At 39.1% G+C, this 22,390-nt stretch overlaps 1 protein-coding gene across 2 annotated transcripts in view; it reads right to left on the bottom strand.

Annotated features, from left to right (window-relative positions):
• Positions 1-22,152, bottom strand: part of PTPN12 (protein tyrosine phosphatase non-receptor type 12) — an 87,560-nt gene extending 65,408 nt beyond the window's left edge. Inside the window, exon 1 of one of the 2 annotated variants that reach the window (XM_020880321.2) lies at positions 21,989-22,152. In XM_020880321.2, the coding sequence (XP_020735980.2) occupies positions 21,989-22,087 (99 nt within the window). In that variant the 5' untranslated portion in view covers positions 22,088-22,152. Of the gene's footprint in view, positions 1-21,825; positions 21,918-21,988 lie in introns of those variants that run through there. The other variant, XM_070469796.1, reaches the window with a different exon arrangement.
• Positions 22,153-22,390: the final 238 nt, after the last annotated feature.

The following is a 22,390-nucleotide window of genomic DNA, read 5'->3' as shown; positions in this document are numbered from 1 at the left end:
AAAACACCCTCTTCCAACGACACAAGAGAAGATTTTACACATGAACATCACCAGATAGTCAACATTGAAATCAGATTGATTATATTCTTCGCAGCCAAAGACGGAGAAGCTCCATACGGTCAGCAAAAACTGACCGGGACCTGACTGTGGCTCAGATCATGAATACCTTATTGCCAAATTCAGACTTAAACTGAAGAAAGTAGGGAAAACCATTTGACCATTCAGGTATGACCTAAATCAAATCCCTTACGATTATACAGTGGAAGTGAGAAATAGATTTAAGGGACTAGATCTGATAGACAGAGTGCCTTATGAACTACGGATGGAGGTTCATGACATTGTACAGGAGAAGGGATCCACCATCCCCAAGAAAAAAAATGCAAAAAAGGAAAATGGCTGTCTGAGGAGATCTTACAAATAGCTGTGAAAAGAAAAGAAGCCAAAAGCAAAGGAGCAAAGGAAAGCTACCCATTTGAATGCAGAGTTCCAAAGAATAGCAAGGAGAGATAAGAAAGCCTTCCTCAATGATCAGTAGAAAGAAATCAAGGAAAACAATAGAATGGGAAAGACTAGAGATCTCTTCAAGAATATTAGAGATACCAAGGGAACATTTCAGGCAAAGATGGGCTCAATAAAGGACAGAAATGGTATGGATCTAACAGAAGCAGAAGATATTAAGAAGAGGTGGTAAGAATACAAAGAAGAACTGTACAAAAAAGATCTTCAGGACCCAGAAAATCACAATGCTGTGATCACTCACCTAGAGCCAGACATCCTGGAATGTGAAGTCAAGTGGGCCTTAGGAAGCATCACTACACACAAAGCTAAATGGAGGTGATGGAATTCCAGCTGAGATATTTCAAGTCCTAAAAGATAATGCTGTGAAACTGCTGCACTCAATATGCCAGCACATTTGGAAAACTGAGCAGTGACCACAACACTGGTAAAGGTCAGTTTTCATTCTAATCCCAAAGAAAGGCAATGCCAAAGAATGCTCAAACTACTGCACAACTGCACTCATCTCACATGCTAGTAAAGTAATGCTCAAAATTCTTCAAGCCAGGCTTCAGCAATCTGTGAACTGGGGACTTCCAGATGTTCAAGCTGGTTTTAGAAAAGGCAGAGGAACCAGAGATCAAATTGCCAACACCCATTAGCTCATAGAAAAAGCAAGAGGGTTCCAGGAAAAACATCTATTTCTACTTTACTGACTATGCCAAAGCTTTCGACTGTGTGGATAACAATAAACTGTAGTAAATTCTGAAACAGATGGGAGTACCAGACCACCTAACCTGCCTCTTGAGAAACCTGTATGCAGGTCAGATAGCAACAGTTAGAACTGGTCATGGAACAACAGACTGGTTCCAAATAGGAAAAGGAGTACGTCAAGGCTGTATAATGTCACCCTGCTTATTTAACTTATATGCAGAGTACATCATGAGAAACGCTGGGCTGGAGGAAGCACATGCTGGACTCAAGATTGCCAGTAAGCTCAGATATGCAGGTGACACCAACCTTATGGCAGAAAGTGAAGCACTAAAGAGCCTCTTGACGACAGAGAACAAAGAGAGTGAAAAGGCAGGCTTAAAGCTCAACATTCAGAAAACTAAGATCATGGCATCCAGTCCCATCACTTCATGGCAAATAGATTATTTTGGGGGGCTCCAAAATCACTGCAGATGGTGACTGCAGCCATGAAATTAAAAGACGCTTACTCCTTGGAAGAAAAGTTATGACCAACCTAGACAGCATATTAAAAAGCAGAGACAATGCCAACAAGGTCCGTCTAGTCAAGGCTATGGTTTTTTCACTAGTCATGTATGGATGTGAGAGTTGGACTATAAAGAAAGCTGAGTGCTGAAGAACTTAACTGCTGTGTTGGAGAAGACTCTTGAGAGTCCCTTGGATAGCAAGGAGATCCAACCAGTCCATCCTAAAGGAAATCAATCCAGAATATTCATTGGAAGGACTGATGTTGAAGCTGAAACTCCAATACTTCGGCTACCTGATGCAAAGGACTGATTCATTTGAAAAGACCCTGATGCTGGGAAAGATTGAAGGGGACGACAGAAGATGAGAGGGTTGGATGGCATCACAGACTCAATGGACATCAGTTTGAGTAAACTCCAGGAGCTGGTGATAGACAAGGTGCCCTGGTGTGCTGCAGTCCATGGGGTCACAGAGTTGGACACAACTGAGCAACTGAACTGACCTGAACTGACTAGTGAATTGACTGCTATATTTCGGGGGGAAAAAGAAAACCACTTTCTCTGTTTGTTGACATACTGGATCTGGGCACTTATAATAAAAGGAAAAAGTAAGACTCAATTATCACCTCATGAGGATATGTCTTATATCATTTTTTTCCTAACCTACTCTCTGTGTCAGGTATTCTTTTAGGTGGTACAGATAAACCTGCCCTTATGTAGCATATATTCTAAAAGTAGATCCTAGTCAGATATTTCTTTCCTTCTTCTATCCATCATTTGTTTATAAGTTTTATCCCATCACTACTACCACCGCTGCCACCCAAGATTTTAATTTTCTATCTGCCAAAGATAATCTCCTATATTTATTTTAATTCTTCCACAATACATAGGGTCTTCCATGTATCACATATACAATGAAATATGACAAGTCTTTTAAATAAAACTGGCACCAATAACCATATTCAGAGCATCACATAGTCAATGAATTGGCACCCTATTATCACACTTATAACTTACTCAGTTCAGTAGGTTGAGATAATATAGTCTGTATAACTGGAGAGTATACATTTAAAATGCTACTTGAGGGACTTCCCTGGTGGCTCACTGGTAAAGAATCCACCCTCGAACCACAACTACGGAACTTGTGCTTCAGAGTCCGCGAGCCACAGCTACTGAAGCCCGCACGCCTAGAGCCTGGGCTCAGCAACGAGAGAAGCCACTGTAAGGAGAAGCCCACACACTACAACTAGAGGAGCTCCCGTCTGCCACGCCTGGAGAAAAGCCCATGCAGCGATGAAGAGCCAGCACAGTCATAAATAAATAAAATTAAAATGCTACTTGAAATTTCATCTGTGGTGTTTACCATTATACTGATATATGAAACTGATAAAAAAATGAAGTGTAATTTAAAGTAATTATTTAAATGGAATAAGATAGAAAGTCCAGAGATAAACCCATATACCTATGAGTAACTTATCTTTGACAACGGCGGCAAAAATACACAATGGAGAAAAGACAGTCTCTTCAATAAGTGGTGCTGGGGAAACTGAACAACTGTGTAAAAGAATGAAATTAGAACACTTCCTAACACCATACACAAAGATAAAGTCAAAATGGATTAAAGATCTAAATGTAAGGTCAGAAACTATAAAACTCTTAGAGGAAAACACAGGCAGAACATTCCATGACGTAAATCAGAGCAAGATCCTCTATGACCTAGAGTAATGGAAGTAAAAACAAAACTAAGCAAGTAGGACCTAATTAAATTTAAAGATTTTGCACAGTAAAGGAAACTATAAACAAGATGAAAAGACAACCCTTAAAATCAGAGAAAAGATCAGCAAATGAAACAACTGATAAAAAGTGTATGTGTGTGTGTGCTCAGTCATGTCCGACTCTTTGCAACCCCAAGGACTGTATAGCCCACCAAGCTCCTCTGTCCGTGGGATTTCCCAGGCAAGAATACTGGAGAGGGTTGCCATTTCCTTCTCCAGGGGATCTTCCCAGCCCAGGGATTGAACCTGTGTCTCCCGAGTCTCCTGAATTGGCAGGCAGGTTGTTTACCATTAGTGCCACCTGAGCAGCCCAACTGATAAAGGATTAATTTCCAAAATATACAAGGAGCTCATGCAACACAATATCGGAAAAACAAGCAATCCAATTCAAAAAAGCAGGCAGAAGTTCCATCACAAGACATTTCACCAAAGAAGACAGATGGCTAATAAACACATGAAAAGATGCTAATGATCACTCATTATTAGAGAAATGCAAATCAAAACTACAATGACATATCACCTCACACATGTCAGAACGGCCATCATCAAAACATCTACAACAATAAATGCTGGAGAAGATGTGGAAAAAAGGCAACCCACTTGCACTGTTGGTGGGAATATAAATTGATACACCCACTATAGAGGACAGTATAGAGATACCTTAAAAAACTAGGAATAAAACTATCATATGACCCAATGATCCCACTATTGGTCATATATCCTGAGAAAATCATAAATGAAAAAGACGTATGTATCCCAATGTTCACTGCAGCTCTATTTACAATAGCCAGGACATGGAAGCAAACCTAGATGTCCACTGACAGATAAAGAAGCTGTGGTACATACATATAATAGAGTGTTACTTGGCTATAAAAAGGAATGCATTTAAGTCAGTGCTAATGAGGTGAATGAATCTAGAGCCTTAATTACACAGAGTGAAGTCAGAAAGAAAACAACAAATATTGTATATTAACACATATATATGGGATCTAGAAAGATGGTACTGATGAACCTATTTGAAGGACAGCAATGGAGACAAAGAAATAGAGAGCAGATTTGCGGACACAGTGGGGGAAGGGTCATGGAAACATGCATTACCACGTGTAAAACAAATAGGTGTAGGAATCTGCTGTATGCCTCAGGGAGCTCAACCAGGTGCTCTGTGACAAGCTCGAGTAGGAGGATGGGGTGAGAGACCAGAGGGAGCTTCAAGAGGGCGGGGACACATATATACCTATGGCTAATTCACTGATGTATGGCAGAAACCAACACAGTATTGTAAAGCAATCACCATCCAGTTAAAAATAAACTTAAAAAGAAATAAAAGTAATAAGCCCCTTGTCCTAAATAACATACCTGAAAACACTTGCTTTTTGATTTGTTTCTTTATTTTATTACCTACAATGTCACCAAAGAAAGTTTTCAATCTTTCACCACCAAGGGGGAAAAGGTGTAAATGGGTGTTAATACACACACATAAAAACCTATCCAGAGTCTGGGATGAGGTATATATGTGTGCCTGTGTATACACACAGTTTCCCAGATGACACAGTGGTAAAGAATCCGCTTGCTAATGCAGGGGATGCAAGAAGCTTGGGTTCAACCCCTGGGTCGGGAAGATCCTCTGGAGCAGAAAATGGCAACCTACTCCAGTATTCTTGCCTGGGAAATCCCATGGACAGAGGACCTGGTGGGCTACAGTTCATGTGGTCACAAAAGAGTCTGACACGACTCAGTGACTAAACAACAACATATTTGTACAGTAAAAGCAAAGGGAGCCATTCTCAATGATGGGAAGCCTCTCAAAAGCCCAAATTCCCAGATACCTACCAAGGGCGAATCTTGCCAGCTGGCTTTTCTGAGAATAGTAGTCCCAGAGTTGTTAACTTTTTCTGCACATAATTATAAGTGAAAAAGGAATCACCCCTCCTCCATATACCTCCCCTTTGAAGTAATCAACCAAGTTAAGCTTCTTGCCTTCCAAAAAAAGTCTTACCTATGAACAGATCTAAAAAGCTAGTTTTTCTCTATCCTGGCTGACATTTGCTATTATCAATTTATGAATTGCCATAATTACCAATTTTTAATTTTACCAAATTTGGTGGGATCTGATGGAACTGTCTCCAAAGTAAATGCTAAAATAATTTGTATTTCTCTGATTATTGAATAGGTTGGTGATTTTTCCCCCATGCTTATTTGTAATTATTTGCATTTTTCTTCTGTTAATTTTCTTAGCATTTCTTAATTTTCCTATTGGAGTATTCTTTTTATTTAGACATAGAAGCTACTTATATTTTAGATAATAACCCTCCAGCTGTTAAATGTGTTAAAGTGTTTTATCTTAATCCACTACTTATCTCTGCATTACCTTTCATATTATAGATTTTTTTGGTGAGGTCAAATTTGAGATTTATTATTGTAATATCTGTGCTTTAAATACAAGTCAGGAGAAAAAGCACTCTACTCAGATAGGCTTTGTCCCTAAATGTTTCACCAGTCTCTTTACATGGCATACTCACTCATTTAGAGAACTATTATATTAAAAAAAAGTTTACCCAAATATGATGGACCTTTTTGAACTTACTTATTTGAAAATAAAATGAAACACTCTTGCAATTCAGCTACTATTTTAGACTACAAAGGGAAGTCTCAGGCAAAGGAGTCTTCTCTTGCCTCACTTTGTAAAGTAACTATTCTTAGGTACTAGCTAATTTCTAGTGCTGAGGCCATTAGGTGTCTGGTCCTATCACTTCATGGCAAACAGATGTGGAAACAATGGAAAACAGTGACAGACTTGATTTTCTTGGGCTCCAAAATCACTGCAGAAGGTGACTGTCGCCATGAAATTAAAAGACGCTTGCTTCTTGGAAAAAAAGTTATGACCAATCTAGACAGCATATTAAAAAACAGAGATATTACTTCGCCAACAAATGTCCATCTAGTCAAAGCTTTGGTTTTTCCAGTAGTAATGTATGGATGTGAGAGTTGGATTATAAAGAAAGCTGAGTGCCGAATAACTGAACTGCTGTGTTGGAGAAGACTCTTGAGAGTCCCTTGGAGAGCAAAAAGATCCAACTAGTCCATCCTAGAGGAAATCAGTCCAGAATATTCACTGGAAGGACTGATGCTGAAGCTGAAACTCCAATACTCTGGCCACCTGATGCAAAGAACTGACTCATTTGAAAAGACCCTGATGCTGGAAATGACTGAAAGAGGGAGGAGAAGGGGACGACAGAGGATGAGATGGTTGGATGGTATCACCAACTCCATAGACGTGAGTCTGGGTAAACTCCAGGAGTTGGTGGCAAACAGGGAAGCCTGGCGTACTGCAGTCCATGGGGTCGCAAAGAGTTGGACACGACTGAGCAACTGAACTGAACTGAAGTGAGGCCATTAGGGTGACTTGGCACTTCACTGTCAGCTTGATTTCTCTGAGTCATACAAAACCTCCTGTCATAACTACTACCTCCAGTGTTGTGTAGTTACACTGACAATCTCTGGGAGTACATTATTTTAGAGCATATCCTCTATAATCAAACACTTATTATTTAAATTATAAATACTCTGCTACCTAGAACATTTCCTCTAAATCTACTTTTACTACTTCTACTGTGGAAAACTGATTAAGTATTTATTCTAAAAGTTCAAAGTATTTTTAAGCAATTCCTTGTTTATTAAGTATGTCTTAATACTTAGGAATCACTAACAGCTCTACTATATTAGTTATTTCTGTAAATGTTCTTTTTGACTGTGCTTGTTTAGTTAATAATTCTACAAATTGGTGTTCCCTGTGCTTGCTTAGTCACTCAGTGGTGTCCAGCGCTTTGTGACCCCATCGACTGTAGCCCGCCAGGCTCCTCTGTCCATGAGACTTTCAGGTAAGAATACTGGAGTGGATGGCCATTTCCTTTTCCAAGGGACCTTCCTGACTCAGGGATCAAACCAGTGTCTCCTGCACTGCACGCAGATTCTCTACCACTGAGCTACAGTGGAAAAGCCCATCATACCCAAAAGTAAACTCATGTCATTTAGAGTAAAAACCCAAGTTCTAACAATGACCTACAAGAACCTGGATGGTTTGCCGTAACTCCCAACACTATCGCAAATCTACTAAATCTGCTCCTACTCTCCTCCTCATCCTGCTCAAGCACACTAGCTTCCTTGATATCCCAACACACTCTTAACTCAGATACTTGGGCACTTAAAGCTCTTTCTGTCTGGAATACTCTTCTCCCAGATAAATGCATGGCTTTCTCCTTATTTCAAGTTCCGGTTCTATGTCTTAACTACTTTATGTAATAATAATATCTCCTACACTTGTCATAGTCGTGAAAGCGAAAGTGAAGTCGCTCAGTCGTGTCTGACTCTTTGCAACCCTGTGGACTGTAGCCCACCAGGCTCCTCCATCCATGGGATTCTCCCGGCAAGAATACTGGAGTGGGTTGCCATTTCCTTCTCCAGGGGATCTTCCCGACCCAGGGATCGAACCCAGGTCTCCCGCATTGCAGGCAGATGCTTTAACCTCTGAGCCACCAGGGAAGCCGTAGATTTATCATATTAAAAACCTGTTTTTCAGCTCTTCCTATATTAAAACTGCACAGGACTTTGTAGTCCTTCCAAGGTAAAGGGTATAATCTATTTCCTGAAACTTTGAGGTTGAGGTGGCATTATAACTTGCCTTGGCCAACAGAATGTAAGAGTACTTAGAACATACTTCAAAATATTAGATATGGCATAAACAATATATGCACACAAAACATGGCTTGTAAACAATATAAAAACTTGCATATAATAAAGCAACAAAGGGAAAATTAAATGTGCTGGTTAAATATTCATCTTATACTTCTGGTTTAGATTAAATTGCATTTTCCAGAAATACTTTAAAAAGAATCCACCAGCCATAGTAAGAATGTAGAGTATGAGAAAATATCAATGTTTTGTTATTGTCTGAGACTCTTAATAAGCAACATTAGAATTCATGTCACTGTAATATTTCATAAGATTTGTAAGATTATTTTCTATTTTTTAAATATTCAAGTATTTGGTTCTATTTCTCTTAAGACCTAACAGCACAAAAAACAGGAAATATGCTGTATCTGAGCCAATAATAGAGGAGGGAGACTAAAGAGGTAGGTGAAAAACTAGGTATAATGACATTTCATCATCTAGGAAAGAAGAGGCCAAGAAAGTAGTCAGCCAGTGCCCTTAATCTCCCATTCAAGAAAACTTAGTTTAAGCATATCTCTTATAATTAAGAATAACTTCTTTGAATGCTCTTTTTCACACAAAGTATTTCTGTTTCTAGCTTTTGAACTATTACAATACCTATCCTTTTTCCTTTTCCATAAAATGAAAAGATAAAACCATCTGGCATATTAAACATTAAAACTGTATTTCTTACCTTAATGATTAATTTTCTACTACCTAAATTATACAGTTATGAAAAAATAACATTTGTTATTTTGTTCAACATCTAATAATGCCAGTGAATAGGTTTAGAGATAAACATTTAAACATATTCAATTTCTTCATATAGTTGCAAAATCCTAATATTAGTAGCTACCTGCACTATGTTCCTCCTTGGCATTTATAACCTATTTGCAGCACTAGAAGTAAAGAATTATAAACAACTAGGCATAAATTACAGGAAATTTCTGAATTATACAGTACATCCAAATCTACCTCTAACACCCATTAATGAATCTTTGGCACAGACAGGCCAGTGGACAGAGTAGCTGAAGACAAGACAGAGGTACAAAGTCAGGCAGACAGACAGCACAGAGACAGACGCACTGACAACCAGGCAATACACAGTATTAAAGTATTTAAATTTTAGATGAATCTAACTATATTTAGATTTATTCATGCAAAATCTTACTGGGAAGAAAATATATTAATCTTTCAGATAGTGATAAATTTCACATGTATATTTAGAGAGAGAATAATAAATGACTAGATATAATAATCTGATAAAACTGATCTTTAGAATTACACTTTCATCTAGAAGGTAATGTTCTGGTTTCATATTTTAACACTGAAAATTGTAGCTTAAATCTTATGTACCATAAATATGCAGCTTACAGATGATCTTACTTTTATAGTTTCTACACAGTTTAAGGTTTAGTATGTACTGTATATGTGAAATTATGCTCTGCCAGAGCCAACAGTGTTCTCTCACATCATAAGAACTCTGTGCTTCTTTGTCCCTTCTCTGAAAGAAGGTGGGTGGAGTTTACTTGGGACTGAAACCTTAAAATAGAAGCTCATTTTCCCCCCCAGTTTTGCTTCAAAGGTTTTTGTATTAGATACACCTTGGGCTGCCAGTCTAGTTAAGTTAAGAAACTATAACTTTCTTTCACTAAGAAAAGTCCCTACCAATCACATCTGAACAAACTCCCTATCCTGGTCAACTTCACACATTTATGCTACCCATAGTACCCATCTCACTGGAAGCAGGTTGACTGATGGGATGTGAATTTCAGGAATGTGAAGGTGAGACAGCAATTCTAATTATTCTGAGCTCTTCTCTAAACAGAGATAAACTGAGGAACACAGGTTAGATCACTTAAGAGATGCCTTTATTCAACAGCACATGTAGTGAAAGTCGAATATGGAGAGCTAAGAGTAAAGCAGGTGCACAGAGAAACAAAGACAAGTGTCCAAGCAGCTCTAGATGGAGAAACGGATAAATATGGAGAACCACAAAGAGTTGAAATAGTCACCCAGGTTATAGATGGCTCCCATTTCTTGGTTCCTGTCCTTAAAGCAGTTAAGTAGAATACTCAAGGGCAGTGTATATACATATATATATATATATGTATATACACACACACACATATATATATATTTTTCCCCCCAATTAAACTGGTTTCTTGGAGAAGGAAATGGCAATCCACTCCAATATTCTTGCCTGGAGAATCCTATGGACAGAGGAGTCTGCAGGCTACAATCCATGGGGTTGCAAAGGGTCATACACAACTGAAGCGACTTAGCACGCAAACGGGTTTGCAAGTAGGCTACAACCAAAAATCTATACCAATAAAGAATTTTTCTATAATTTTCTGGATATTTATGCCCCACTTTTTTCCTTTTATTAACTTCTTCCCTAAATAATAATAAGACAACTGTTTGTCTCAGCAACATCATGCTACAGAAAAAACATCTGCTATGATAACTTGGGACAAACAGCTCTGGAAACTCCTAACTGTAAAACCTGTAACAAGTTCCTTAGTTTCCAAATACCATTCATGTTTCCTTTAACATCAAAGGGTCTATGACTTATTTACAATGAGGGGAGAAGGTGTCCAGAAAAAGCTACTCTCCACACTTTTATAGAATGGGAGTTGACTTTTTCCATTCTCACTATAGTTGTCATCCCAAATATGTTGTCTCAAGATCTCAGTCATCACCTAGAAAGCTCAAATATACTGAGAAATCTACACTAAACAGAGGCTTGCCACTATAAATAATTTGCTGAGGATCTATAGACTCTTTTTTAATGTAATTTTTTTTACAAAGCATTTTTAACAGAAGCTAACGAAAATCACTTATCTGGCCAATTAATAACTATATAAACTGAGAGTACAACATCATATACCTGGGATAAGGTAAAATTACCAGATTAAAAAACACTGGCTTTGTGGAACTCCATTTTTAAAAGATCCTTCATAACAACCAAACCATACCATTGTAACTAAGAGTAAATAACTATGCCACAATCATGAGACATCAAAACACTTCTCACCAAAACATTCAGGAATGCTGAGGCCAGTACTATAGGCATCTCATACTCAGCATTTAGGCTGTCCTCGCTTTGGGAATCTCTTCCTGTTTATTTGGTTATATCGGCTTTGCTTATTTTTTTACACTGCCAGCCACCCTGTTCCTCTCATCTAAAACCCACAGTTCTTATCTCCGTGTCTTTGCAAACGCTGTTTGTTTTCTATCTTTGAAATGCCTTTTATCCTAGTCCACCTGACAAACTCTCCCTTCAAGAGCCAAGTCAAATGTGGCCCCGTGCTAAAGCTGTCCATGTTCTCGTCAGGCAGATTTAGGCTCTCCTCCCGCTATGGTTTTAATCTTGAATACACTTCCCTTAGAGTAATAACACATCTTAAACTACTATTGAGTACCTTCTATGTACTACATTAGAAGCTTTAAATATACATTATCTTGGTCCTTCTAGATAAGTATTATAGCCCCAATTTCCCTACATAACCTGCCTATGTGGATAACAGGGCCAGGACAGAAATTACTGTATGGTTCCAAAGCTGGTTATCTTTCTACTAGTCTAGAGTTTCTAAGATTTTTTGGAACCCTTGAGAATCTAAGAACCTTCACCTCTCTCCCAACAGGTTTACACACAAAACATGAAGTATAATTTGAAAGGGTTCACAGACCCCCTGCAGCCCGTCCACTGCTCCCAGGAACACTTCTTGCTGCTTCTCACAAGTATATTCACAGCCAGTAAATTTCTTAAGGGAAACAACTGTCATATTTTCAGCTGCCAGTTCTAAACACAGTGCCTAGGGTGTAGTGAGTGGATGGTAGGAATCATGACAGACCTGAATTTTTGCATTTCTTCAGAGCCGACCAGCATAACTACTCAAATGTTGTTAAACAGCTTTTCAAATGTAGAGTACAACTAATAACAGTTATTACAGGAAATGTAGGTATTAGCATACATCCCAAAGCCTCTGAGATTAACATGAGCTACATTCCACATCCTCTAGGAAAAGCTTTTAGGGAACAACTACTTATATCTGCCATAAACCAGTTCACTGACATTCTAATCTCATACAAATGGAAACCATATCTGTGTTATTTCACAGGGAAGGAGGTAACTGTCAAGGTTTGAATGCATGAATCTAAAAAAATTAAATACTACAGGAAATATGAAATGCTGGGAGAGGGGTTCAATTCTTGTTTGGAAGACTAGTGATTTAGAACAAGTGCGTTTATCACCGGACTTGCCTTAACAAGTCTTCAATTTAAATCTAATGAAAGGCTTTTTCTCCACGGTATTAAAATTCAAATCTGCAAAGGAGAACAAGTGCTTTAAGATAAACTGGACTAATAGATTTATCTCAGAAAGTGAGAGTTAATTACGATTCTTGCTTCTGAGTTCTGGGTGAATGTGGTCAAGTTATTCTAAATGTCCTGATCTTCAAAGTACTGGACTATAAAATAGAAGGAAAGTTTTCTAAGAAAGCAGAAAAATATGTTCAGCAGTACAAACACAGATAAGCATTTTTCAAGGATGAGAAACAGCTCATTCCAGAGGAAAGAAAGGACGCTGAAGAGTGCCCGAGTCTAACACTGGAGAGGATGAGAGACTGGTAAGGCTCTGGAAGGCCAGGTTAAGAAGTACAAACTTCATCCTATTGGCCTGTGATTCTAAACCAGGACAGAAACTACAAAAAAGGGGTAGGGAGTAGGAGGAAGGGAAATTTGTAAGATGGACATATAAATACAGTTAGAAGAAAAGCGGAGCTTGGGTTTAATGCTTTGAGATGCCTTAGGCATTTAAAATTCCAATACTTTCAATGATCATCGAAAGGAGCCTTGAGGTTTCCTGTGAAGTCACATTTTTCTGTGATAAAAATAAAACCATGTTTCCAATACGGTTCTATATAAATATTAAAGAAAACAAAAGTAGGCAGCAAATAGTGGGACACAAACCCACATCTGATTTTAAAACCAGTATACGTTCCATTATCCTACAGATGCCAGCACTTGAAAGCAGTATTTTAGGAAAGTGAGCATGATATATGGAAGGAATTACATGAGGCAAGAAACTACAGGCCAGGAGAGAACAAGAGCTATTGCTGTAATCACTCCTGAGACACCTACAACTTACAAGATACCGCTACTCTTGAAGAGAGGCCAGTGAACTGGTATCTGGATTTTCTTAACGAAATCTAAAACCAGAAGTTAAAAATGGACATTTTATTTAAATTAATAGTCTATGATAATATACCCAGAGTATGAGTCATGGAGTGGAGGATACACAGGCAGTTACTTTAAGTGCTTCCCTCAGTCCTTATGAGAGCAACCAGTGTCCAGAGAAAAATATGTACCACACTATTTTCCACATTTATGTAGAAGATACTGCAATTAATAAATACATACTTTTTAAAGTTTTCAAAGTTTTACTAAATTCACTCCAGTACTTTATCTTTTATTTTCCTCTTTTTTCTTGGGTACTGAAAATAAAAACATTTGTACAAGCATGCCTGTAGGCAGATGGAGGAAAAAGTAACTCACATGCTGTCTAAGAGACAGGCCTCTTGGACCACTTGAAGAATCCACCTGAAGAATAAATCTGTCTTACAGCGTTAAGCTCGCCACAGCTTCTGCTCATGCGACGCCATTAATGCCTAAATGCCAGGCACTACATTAAGCACTGGGGATACAGAGATAAGTAAGTCCCAGTCTCTAGCCTTTGAGGCTTTCAGTCTGGGGAAGTCAGAAATGTAAATGTTTATGAATCTAATGACCTGAGTATTATAGAAACTCAGAAGTGTTTAACATATGAACAAAAAATTTTAATCTATCTAAATGTTAATATCTTACTTTCAGTTTCAATCTTTCAAAACCCTTTTCCAAATTAAATGTCAAATACTGACGGGAAAAAAGCTAACAACATTCTAAAAGTAAATTCGTAAAACAACCTTGAGAATTAACACTTCAGGTAAATTTTTATTTATTTACTTTTCCATTTATTTTTATTGGTTGGAGGCTAATTACAATATTGCAGTGGTTTTTGTCATACATTGACATGAATCAGCCATGGATTTACATGTATTCCCCATCCCGATCCCCCCTCCCATTCAGGTAAATTTTTAGTGTGCTAGCTCAGTGAGCCATTTCTGGAAAGTTACTTAAAAGTTCACTTCCAATTGTGAAGTTAGTTAAAAGATAAATACATTTGGGTGGACACTCATCAGAGTAAGAATCTTAACTAAACCAGTGGCAATGGAAAAGGACTAAGATTAGCTCAAATGCTTGGACTGCAAAATACTGCCTATCATTCTAGCTTTAAAGACATTTTAGACATACCATACCATTTATATAAGCTTACTGAGATATACCTACAAGCCAACCACAAAATAGAACTTTACACCCTCTTAGCGACTTGGCAGCAGCTATAAGACAGACAGACAGACAATAATAAGTATTGGTAAGGATGTAAAGAAATTAGTGGGAATGGAAAACCTGCATTTTCCTGGTAAAACCATAAAATGTACAGCAGCTATGGATAACAATCTGTCAGTTCCCTCAAAATGTTAAAGGTACTATAGGTATATATCCAAGATAATCAAAAACAGATATCCTAACAAAAACTTGTATAGGTTCACAGTAGCAGCATTCATAAAATAATACAAAATGTATTATATTTCATGTATTATACAATACAAAAAATTCCAAAAGTGGAAACAACTCAAATGTCTATCAAGAATTGAATGGGTGAACAAAATGTGATATATCCATACAACAGAAAATTACTCAGTCATAAAACAGGAAGAAGTCTTTCTGACCACGCAACAACACAGATGAATCTTGAAAACATGTTAAGTCAATAGGGTCAGTCTCAAAACACCACATATTATGATTCCATTCATATGAAATATCTGGATGAGTCAAATCTATGGAGACAGAAGGTAGATTAGTGGCTGCCGAGGTCTGCGAAGAGGAGAGAGGGTGGGAGGAATGACTACTAATGGGTATGGGGTTTCTTTCTGGGCTAATAAAAATTGACTGTGGTAACGACTGCACATTTTTGTGAAGATACTAAAAACGATTAAATTGCACAACTTAAAATGAACGAATTTTATGCTAAATAAATTATATCTCAATAAAGCTGTTATTAATTTTTAAAACACTACAAACCACAATATTGAACAGTTTAACAAACAATGAAATTTTTAATACTATCTAGTGTGTGCAGCATAAGATCTTACCAGGCTTTCAATCTTTCCTCTTCCATTTTTTAGCAAATCAAATTCACACCTTAAATCAAAGCTTTAGAAGTCTTATTTGACAAGTTCTTGTTATCTGTATTTTTATGTGTGTGCTCATTCGCGTCCAACTGTTTCGTTACTCTGTGGGTTGTAGCCCGCCAGGATCCTCTGTCCATGGGATTTCCCAGGTAAGAATACTGGAGCTGGTTGCCATTTCCTACTTCCGGGAATCCTGCCAACCCACGGATCGAACCCACATCTCCTGCACTGGCAGGCAGATTCTTTATCACAGAGCCACCATTTGTCTTTTAAAGTTATACTTAAATAGCAATCATTTTACCAAAAGATATACATATAGGTAAGAAATACATGTATGAAAAGTGCTGTCCCTATCTAATTTTTTTTTTTTAAAGCAGAAAGCAGGAGGGGATCTGTGTCTTCCTCTGGCATCAGCCATCTACATTCAGAATGCTAAAGTAAATGGAAGGAATTTATACTACTTCAGCTATTTCCTCTTCAGCCTATGATAATCTGGCTTTATCCCATACCCCAATTCGAAACTGCTTTTTCTAAGTCACCAAATCACTCCTGTTTAGCAAACAGAATTGGTGCTTTCTTAAGCTCACCTTACCGGTCCTCCCAGAATTATATGACTTTGGCAATGTCTTCCCTGAAACTCTCCCAGGCTTTTCTGACATCCTCTAGGTTTCTTTCCTTCCTCTTTGACCACACCTACCCAGGAGTAATCACCAATATTTTCATTTAGAGGCTGCTCTTCAAATGTTGTTGCTTTTCAACCTTAGGTTGGCCACACCATACACTTGTCTGAATGAGTTCATGACTCTCATGCTTTCAAATACCTCTTACATGCTTTAATTCTGTCCCATTAGCTCTCCTGAGCTCTACATTTCTCCAAGATGTCTCATAGGCACCTCAGTTTTAATGTGTCCAAAACTAAACTCATTCTCTTTAATTCTGAAGCTTCTTCCAACCATCTTCTCCCTGGTCGCCTCTGCCTTTTGTCCTTCCTTCCTCCTTACCCTACCAAATGGAACCTTCCAACTTGGGTGACAGCATACCAAGCCAGAAACTCTAGAGTCATACTACAATATTCCTCTCTCCTTCACTGCTCACATCTAGTGAGTCATGAAGACTTCTTTCTTAATCCTTATCAGATCTTTTGTATATTCTCTGTCCCACTGTCTTAAGTTTGGCTGAGGCCATCATATCTCACTTCCTATATTTCAACAACTTCAAAAATGCTCTCCTTCATCTGGTCATCTATTCATCCATCAGAATCAACTTTCTGCAACACAAATCTGTCAAATGACTGCTTACTTTCCCTATAACACTGAGACCTGTAGTGTATAAACTGCTCAAAATTACTGTTACTGATCTATAGAATAAAATACAGCACAGATTCAAGAACCTTTACAACCTGATCCCTTACTGGCTTTCTCAGCATCCCATTAGCCTTTACCATGCTAATACCATTGTTTCACTGGTTCTCAAAATATGGTCCAGAGATGGCCCACACCTAGACCATTTTAAAGAATTTATGAGGTTAAAACTCTTTTCTAAGTTATGCTTCCTCACCTGCAAATATACAAATGCACAGACTTTAGTACAATATTTTTATCATGTTCATTCTCCTTAGGAGTGTACACTGGATTTTTCTAGATACATGACACTTGATGCTGTGAAATATGACACTGTATCAGTATGAATGCAATAGATATGAGAATCCAGATCTCTTCTATTAAGCCAGACAGTAAAAAAAAAAATTTGCAAAAGTATAAAAATAATGCTTCTTTCCACCAGCAATTTTTTCGAAAAATCATTTGTTATAAAATACAGTGTATGTATGGAATGGTTTTATCAGCATTATTTTAAAGTAAATTATTTTTTAAAGTATCTTTTAATTTCTAATACAGTAAAAACAAACAAACCTACCTCTTTGGAGTCCTCAGTAATTTTGAGAATGTAAGACTCCTGAGATCAAAATATGTGAGAACTGCTACATTAGTTATAGCAGATTATCTACCACTCTCTAAACATGCTTAACTTCAAAACCCCTATCCTTCCGCATGGAAATGCACCCTCCACTACCTGCCAAGTCCCAGCCAGGTCCAAAGGAACCTAGCTAGGATGCATTCTGGAGGATAAAAAGATCAGGTTTTGAAGTCAAGAAAGATACCTTACTTCTCAGAGTGCGTTTCCTTATCTCTAAAATTTAGGTTATAGCCACCTCATAAACAGCAGATAAGACACAGTGTAAAATATATGGCACAGTGTTTAACAAATAGAAGGGATAAAAAATGTTAATCTTCTTTCTACTTAATTTATAACATCACAAACACTACTGTAGTAAGATAAAAACAATATAACAATTATTTAATCATAACAAAGCAAGCAAATTGGTTGCTTTGAGCAGTTCTGTCAAGATTACTATTCGTAGAGCAGATGGTTTTATATAATAAATTCCTTGAATGCATAACTACTAAGGTACTTCTGCAGTGACCTGTGATTGATAAATTTAGATTAAAATATCAGTTAGTCTAAATGGCATTTTAACTGAGGAATGCTTGCTATAATGCCTGTTTAGCCTTAAAAAAAAATCCATAAATCTTCTCCTTCATGTTTCACAAAAGTACTGTAATTCACACCTCTGCTGCATCCTGTTTTTGAAATACTCCACTGGCTCTACTTACTAAAGTATTGTTTTTATCTTCATAAGTACAACGAGAATGGGTTTTTAAACTGAAACTGCCATAACTGATTTGCAGCTTTACTGCCATCTTTTACAATTTTTAAATATTCTAGTGTATATCACATAAACTTTAGCCTGATTATAATAAATTTACTTCTTGTTTCAATACTTTAATTATACATGACAAAGCTTTAAAAAGCAGAAGAAAATTACTGAAAAACAAAAGCCCAGACATCTTTCTCCTTCTATCTCATTTTCTTTATTCTTCTATCTCTAGTTATATGTAACTGACTACATAAGTCAGCCATTTGAGAATACTGAAGACAGCACAATCGTTCGTTAGATGAAGATCCTAAATATCAGTCCCATATTTCAGTCTTGTGAAGTAGGCAGCATTTATCTTCTTTTAAAGTTGAGAGAACTCGGTCAATTCATTTTCTTGCAAGTGGCCAAGGTCAGAAAACTAAACAATGGCAGAGATGGTAGTAAAACCCACACATGTCAAACATAAATGGGCATCACCCTATGTACATATTTACTTCTCATGATCACTATCTGCAATTTCATAAAGTTGAGATAGTTGTGATCAAGTTCTAGATCTGACACAGATTATCGGTTTAACCATCAACCTGAAATCATTTTGGTGCTATAGTTTACACCATCTCAATACCTTAGTATTCTCCTCTTTCACAGGATGGGGCACACAAAAGGCCAATGCCAGGAATAGACAACTCACAGAATAATGACAGGCAGAAAAGTCTCTACCTTTACTAGTCATTGAGATATTCAAATTAAAACAACACTATTTTTCAACCTCAAATTATCAAAGATCCAAGATTATTATATGAACACTCGTATGTTACCGTTAGTTGTAAAAAGTGATGCAACTTCAAAAAGTTATGCATTTACATATATAAGATATTTACATCCTTTTATCTAGTACTTCCAACACCACTGGAAGATATGCAATAATTCAAAATAAAGAAATTCTCTGCTCAAGTTCTCCACAGAATAATGACACACAATAGCAGAAAATCAGCGGCCTAAGCTTTCAACTATAAGAAAATGATTAAGCTATATGACAGTGGCTAGGTGAAATATTGTATAGCCACCTAAAATTATTTTTACAAAGGAAAAACACCTAAAATAAGTTGGAAAAAACCCTAAGAATATTAAATGGCACATGTAGTATGGTCACAGAGAAGCAATAAAGACATTAACAAAGATAGCCTCTGGGTGATGGGACTATAAGAAGACTGAACAGAATAATGGAAAGACCACAGTATGAATGCCTATTCCACTTGCCTAAAAGTAAGGCATTCTTAATTACTGTTCTAGAATTTCCAAATTTGAAACAATGAACATTATCACTTTATAACTGAATAGGGTGATAACAGCTAGATTCTCCCTAAGGCTCAGTTCTCAAATGCTAAAAATTTAAAAATGAATTTTTAACCCATGTCAGAATTTAAGAATAACAGAAGAACTTATTATTAGAAGAATCTATTAGCCTATATATTTTCTTTTTGTGGCAGAAGGGACAAAGTTTTCCTCCAGCTTTCTAGTCAAGAGAAAAAGAGGCATTAACTAGCAGACTTAATTATAGCTATTGCTTATCAAGTCACAGAATAAAAAAAGCAAGCACTGTAAAAGAACAGCCTTAGTCATCAAATCTTAAATGCAGAATCACCTAGCTATCCCTAGGTATTAGGGAAGAAAAAGGAAACTCATTTAGTCCTGGAGAAATGAAATCTCTAATAGGAATCCCTGACTCATCCCCAAAGCATGAACCCGAAGGCTACTTCCCCTGTACAGGAGTTCAGAGACTGGGCACTTGTCCTGATGGCCTGCATCACCAAACAATGCCCTTTCCTGACAGGATATGCCCATAGAGAACAAGAGGACCAACACGCCAAGTGGACAGGGCTCACACACCTCTCCTTCCACAACCAAAGTAAGACTGTATAAAACTAGTTTTAAACATTTTAAATCTAAGTAAATATTTTATTTTATGTTTGCTAGAAAGTAATAAAAGGGGAACTCTGTCCAATTACTGTGATATCATTTCAAAGATACCTAACACATGCAAAATTCCCAATAGGAAGAAGGAAACGTCTTTTTCAGTTAAAAGGGTAATTGGGGGGGGGGGGTAGTACATGGGCCAAGTACCAAGAGGAAATGTTTAAAATAAACCATAAATTATTTAATCAACATTTTTCACACTTTCAAAAGATACTAACAAAACCAAACTCCTATCTTCTATTATTGGTTTAGGGAGGCGAGAATCACAAAGCTCAACTGTTATGACACTGAGTAAAGTTAAGGGTTAAGAATTTTAACGCTAAAGTTTTACTAGACCGAAGTCTCTTTAAAATGTGAAAAGTGTTTCGTATTTCAGTGCGAAAAGTCATTTCACCTGCACCTTGTAAACAATTAAACTGTACTTTGAAACAAAAACTACCAATGTTTGCGACTCATTTTTATACACATTAACTGTGTATCCTTTTCACAATCCAGAATTTCAGAGTTAGGTGACTACTCCTGAAGGTGAATCTTGCCCAGAAGCAAAATTTTCCCTAGCTTATTTCCCATTTCCAAACACCGCCAAGACTAAGGAGCAACCACTTCCCAAAGTCCCACTTCCTTTTCCATTCCCCAGACCTCCAGGGTTTCCAACGCCCCAGTCTTGCGCAATATCCGTAGGAGCAGCGCCGCAACCACCGCCTCCTAAGCCGAGAAACAACCCTAAAGGGAACATTGTCCAGCAGAAAAATAAAGGAGGGGGGGTGGCAACGGAGGAAGTCGACTTCTGGTCCCACGCCTTCGGATCTGACCCCCTCGTAGTGATGGCTCGAGAGCAATTCCACGACCAAGACTTTTAACCTCCTCTCCAGCCCGCCAGTACAAGCAAAGGGCGGAAGGGGGAGGGGGATGTCGGAAGGGGGGTGGGGAGACTACGAAGGTTATCTCCCAGTTCAGGGCTTCAGCCCGTACAGTCGCCTCCGCCCCACCAGGACTATTGTTCCCAAGTTCCCCACCCCCACCCCGGATAGGAAGTGATAGTCACATCCCCTCCGCCTTCGGCAGTATGCCCTAGGGAGTCTGAAGTAGGCTTCCTTCAGGATAACCACGCACCCTCCACCCCACGCCCTGCCTCTACACACACTTACCCCTCCACCTCAAATCACGTTGACCCCCTACACCATCTAAAACCTGGGTCTCAAGAGACAAGAGACAGGACGGCAGTAAATGGAAATCGAACATACCACGAGATTTCCTATGGACTATCCTTTTTCTAGCACTGGAGATAATACTGCGAACCCAGAAAGAGCAAAAAGTCCTACCTTGCCCTCTTTTGAGACCAGATTGAGCAAAGGGACCCCACGAGTTAAATGCAACCTTAGTAGCCCCGTTCCTCAGTCCGGCGCTATCCGCTCTCCTTCCTGCCTCGACCCTCCCAGGAGGAGCAGACTGGATGGGGAGAAGAGAAGAGCCCACCGGCCTGCACCTCATTCGCCTCCCGCTCCCAGCCCGAGAAACAATAGGTGGTCGCGGGCGGCGGCGCTGAGTGCGGGCTTGGCCAGCGGCCTCTCTCTTCGCGTCGAGACGCGGGTGGAAGGGGCCGCGATCGCAGGACGAGAGGAAAGGAGGACGAGGGGCGATCTCACCTCCCAGCCTCCGAATCCACCCGGGCCCTTGGGGTTGGCGCGCGCCCCCTCCGCCCGTCTCCTTACAGCCGCACACAAAGCGCTGGCGGCCGGGCCGGGCGGGCGAGGCGGCAGTAGGCTCGGATGCCGGTGAGAGGAGGCAACAGCAAGGGGAGGGACTCACCATGAAGTCCCGGGCGAAGTTGTCCTCCCCATTGTGGTCCGGACTCTTCATGGCCTGAACCCTCTGGATGAATTTCCTCAGGATCTCCACTTGCTCCATCCTCCCGCGTCCCCCCGGCTGCGGTCTCTGGCCCCCCCGCCGCCCGCCCGCCCGGCGCAGAGCCCGCTCAGTCTTCCCCAGCTCGCCCCCCCTACCCGTCCCGTCTTTCCCGACCCCTGACGCTCCCTGCTCCTCCCTACCGCCCAAGGCAGCGGCGGCACCGGCGGCACCGGCGGCACCAGCCCGGCTCCCGATCCTACAACTTCCAGGAGCAGCCACTCTCACACAGTAGTAGCCGAGCCGCAGCGGCTAGCGCCAACCCCAACCCCCAGCTTGCTCCATCCTCCTTCCCCGCCCTGCTCC

Source organism: Odocoileus virginianus, chromosome 1 (genome assembly GCF_023699985.2).
Source record: "Odocoileus virginianus isolate 20LAN1187 ecotype Illinois chromosome 1, Ovbor_1.2, whole genome shotgun sequence".
NCBI classification, from domain to species: domain Eukaryota; kingdom Metazoa; phylum Chordata; class Mammalia; order Artiodactyla; family Cervidae; genus Odocoileus; species Odocoileus virginianus.
Note: the sequence above shows the minus strand (reverse complement) of the source record. Positions and strands in the feature narration are given on the sequence as shown.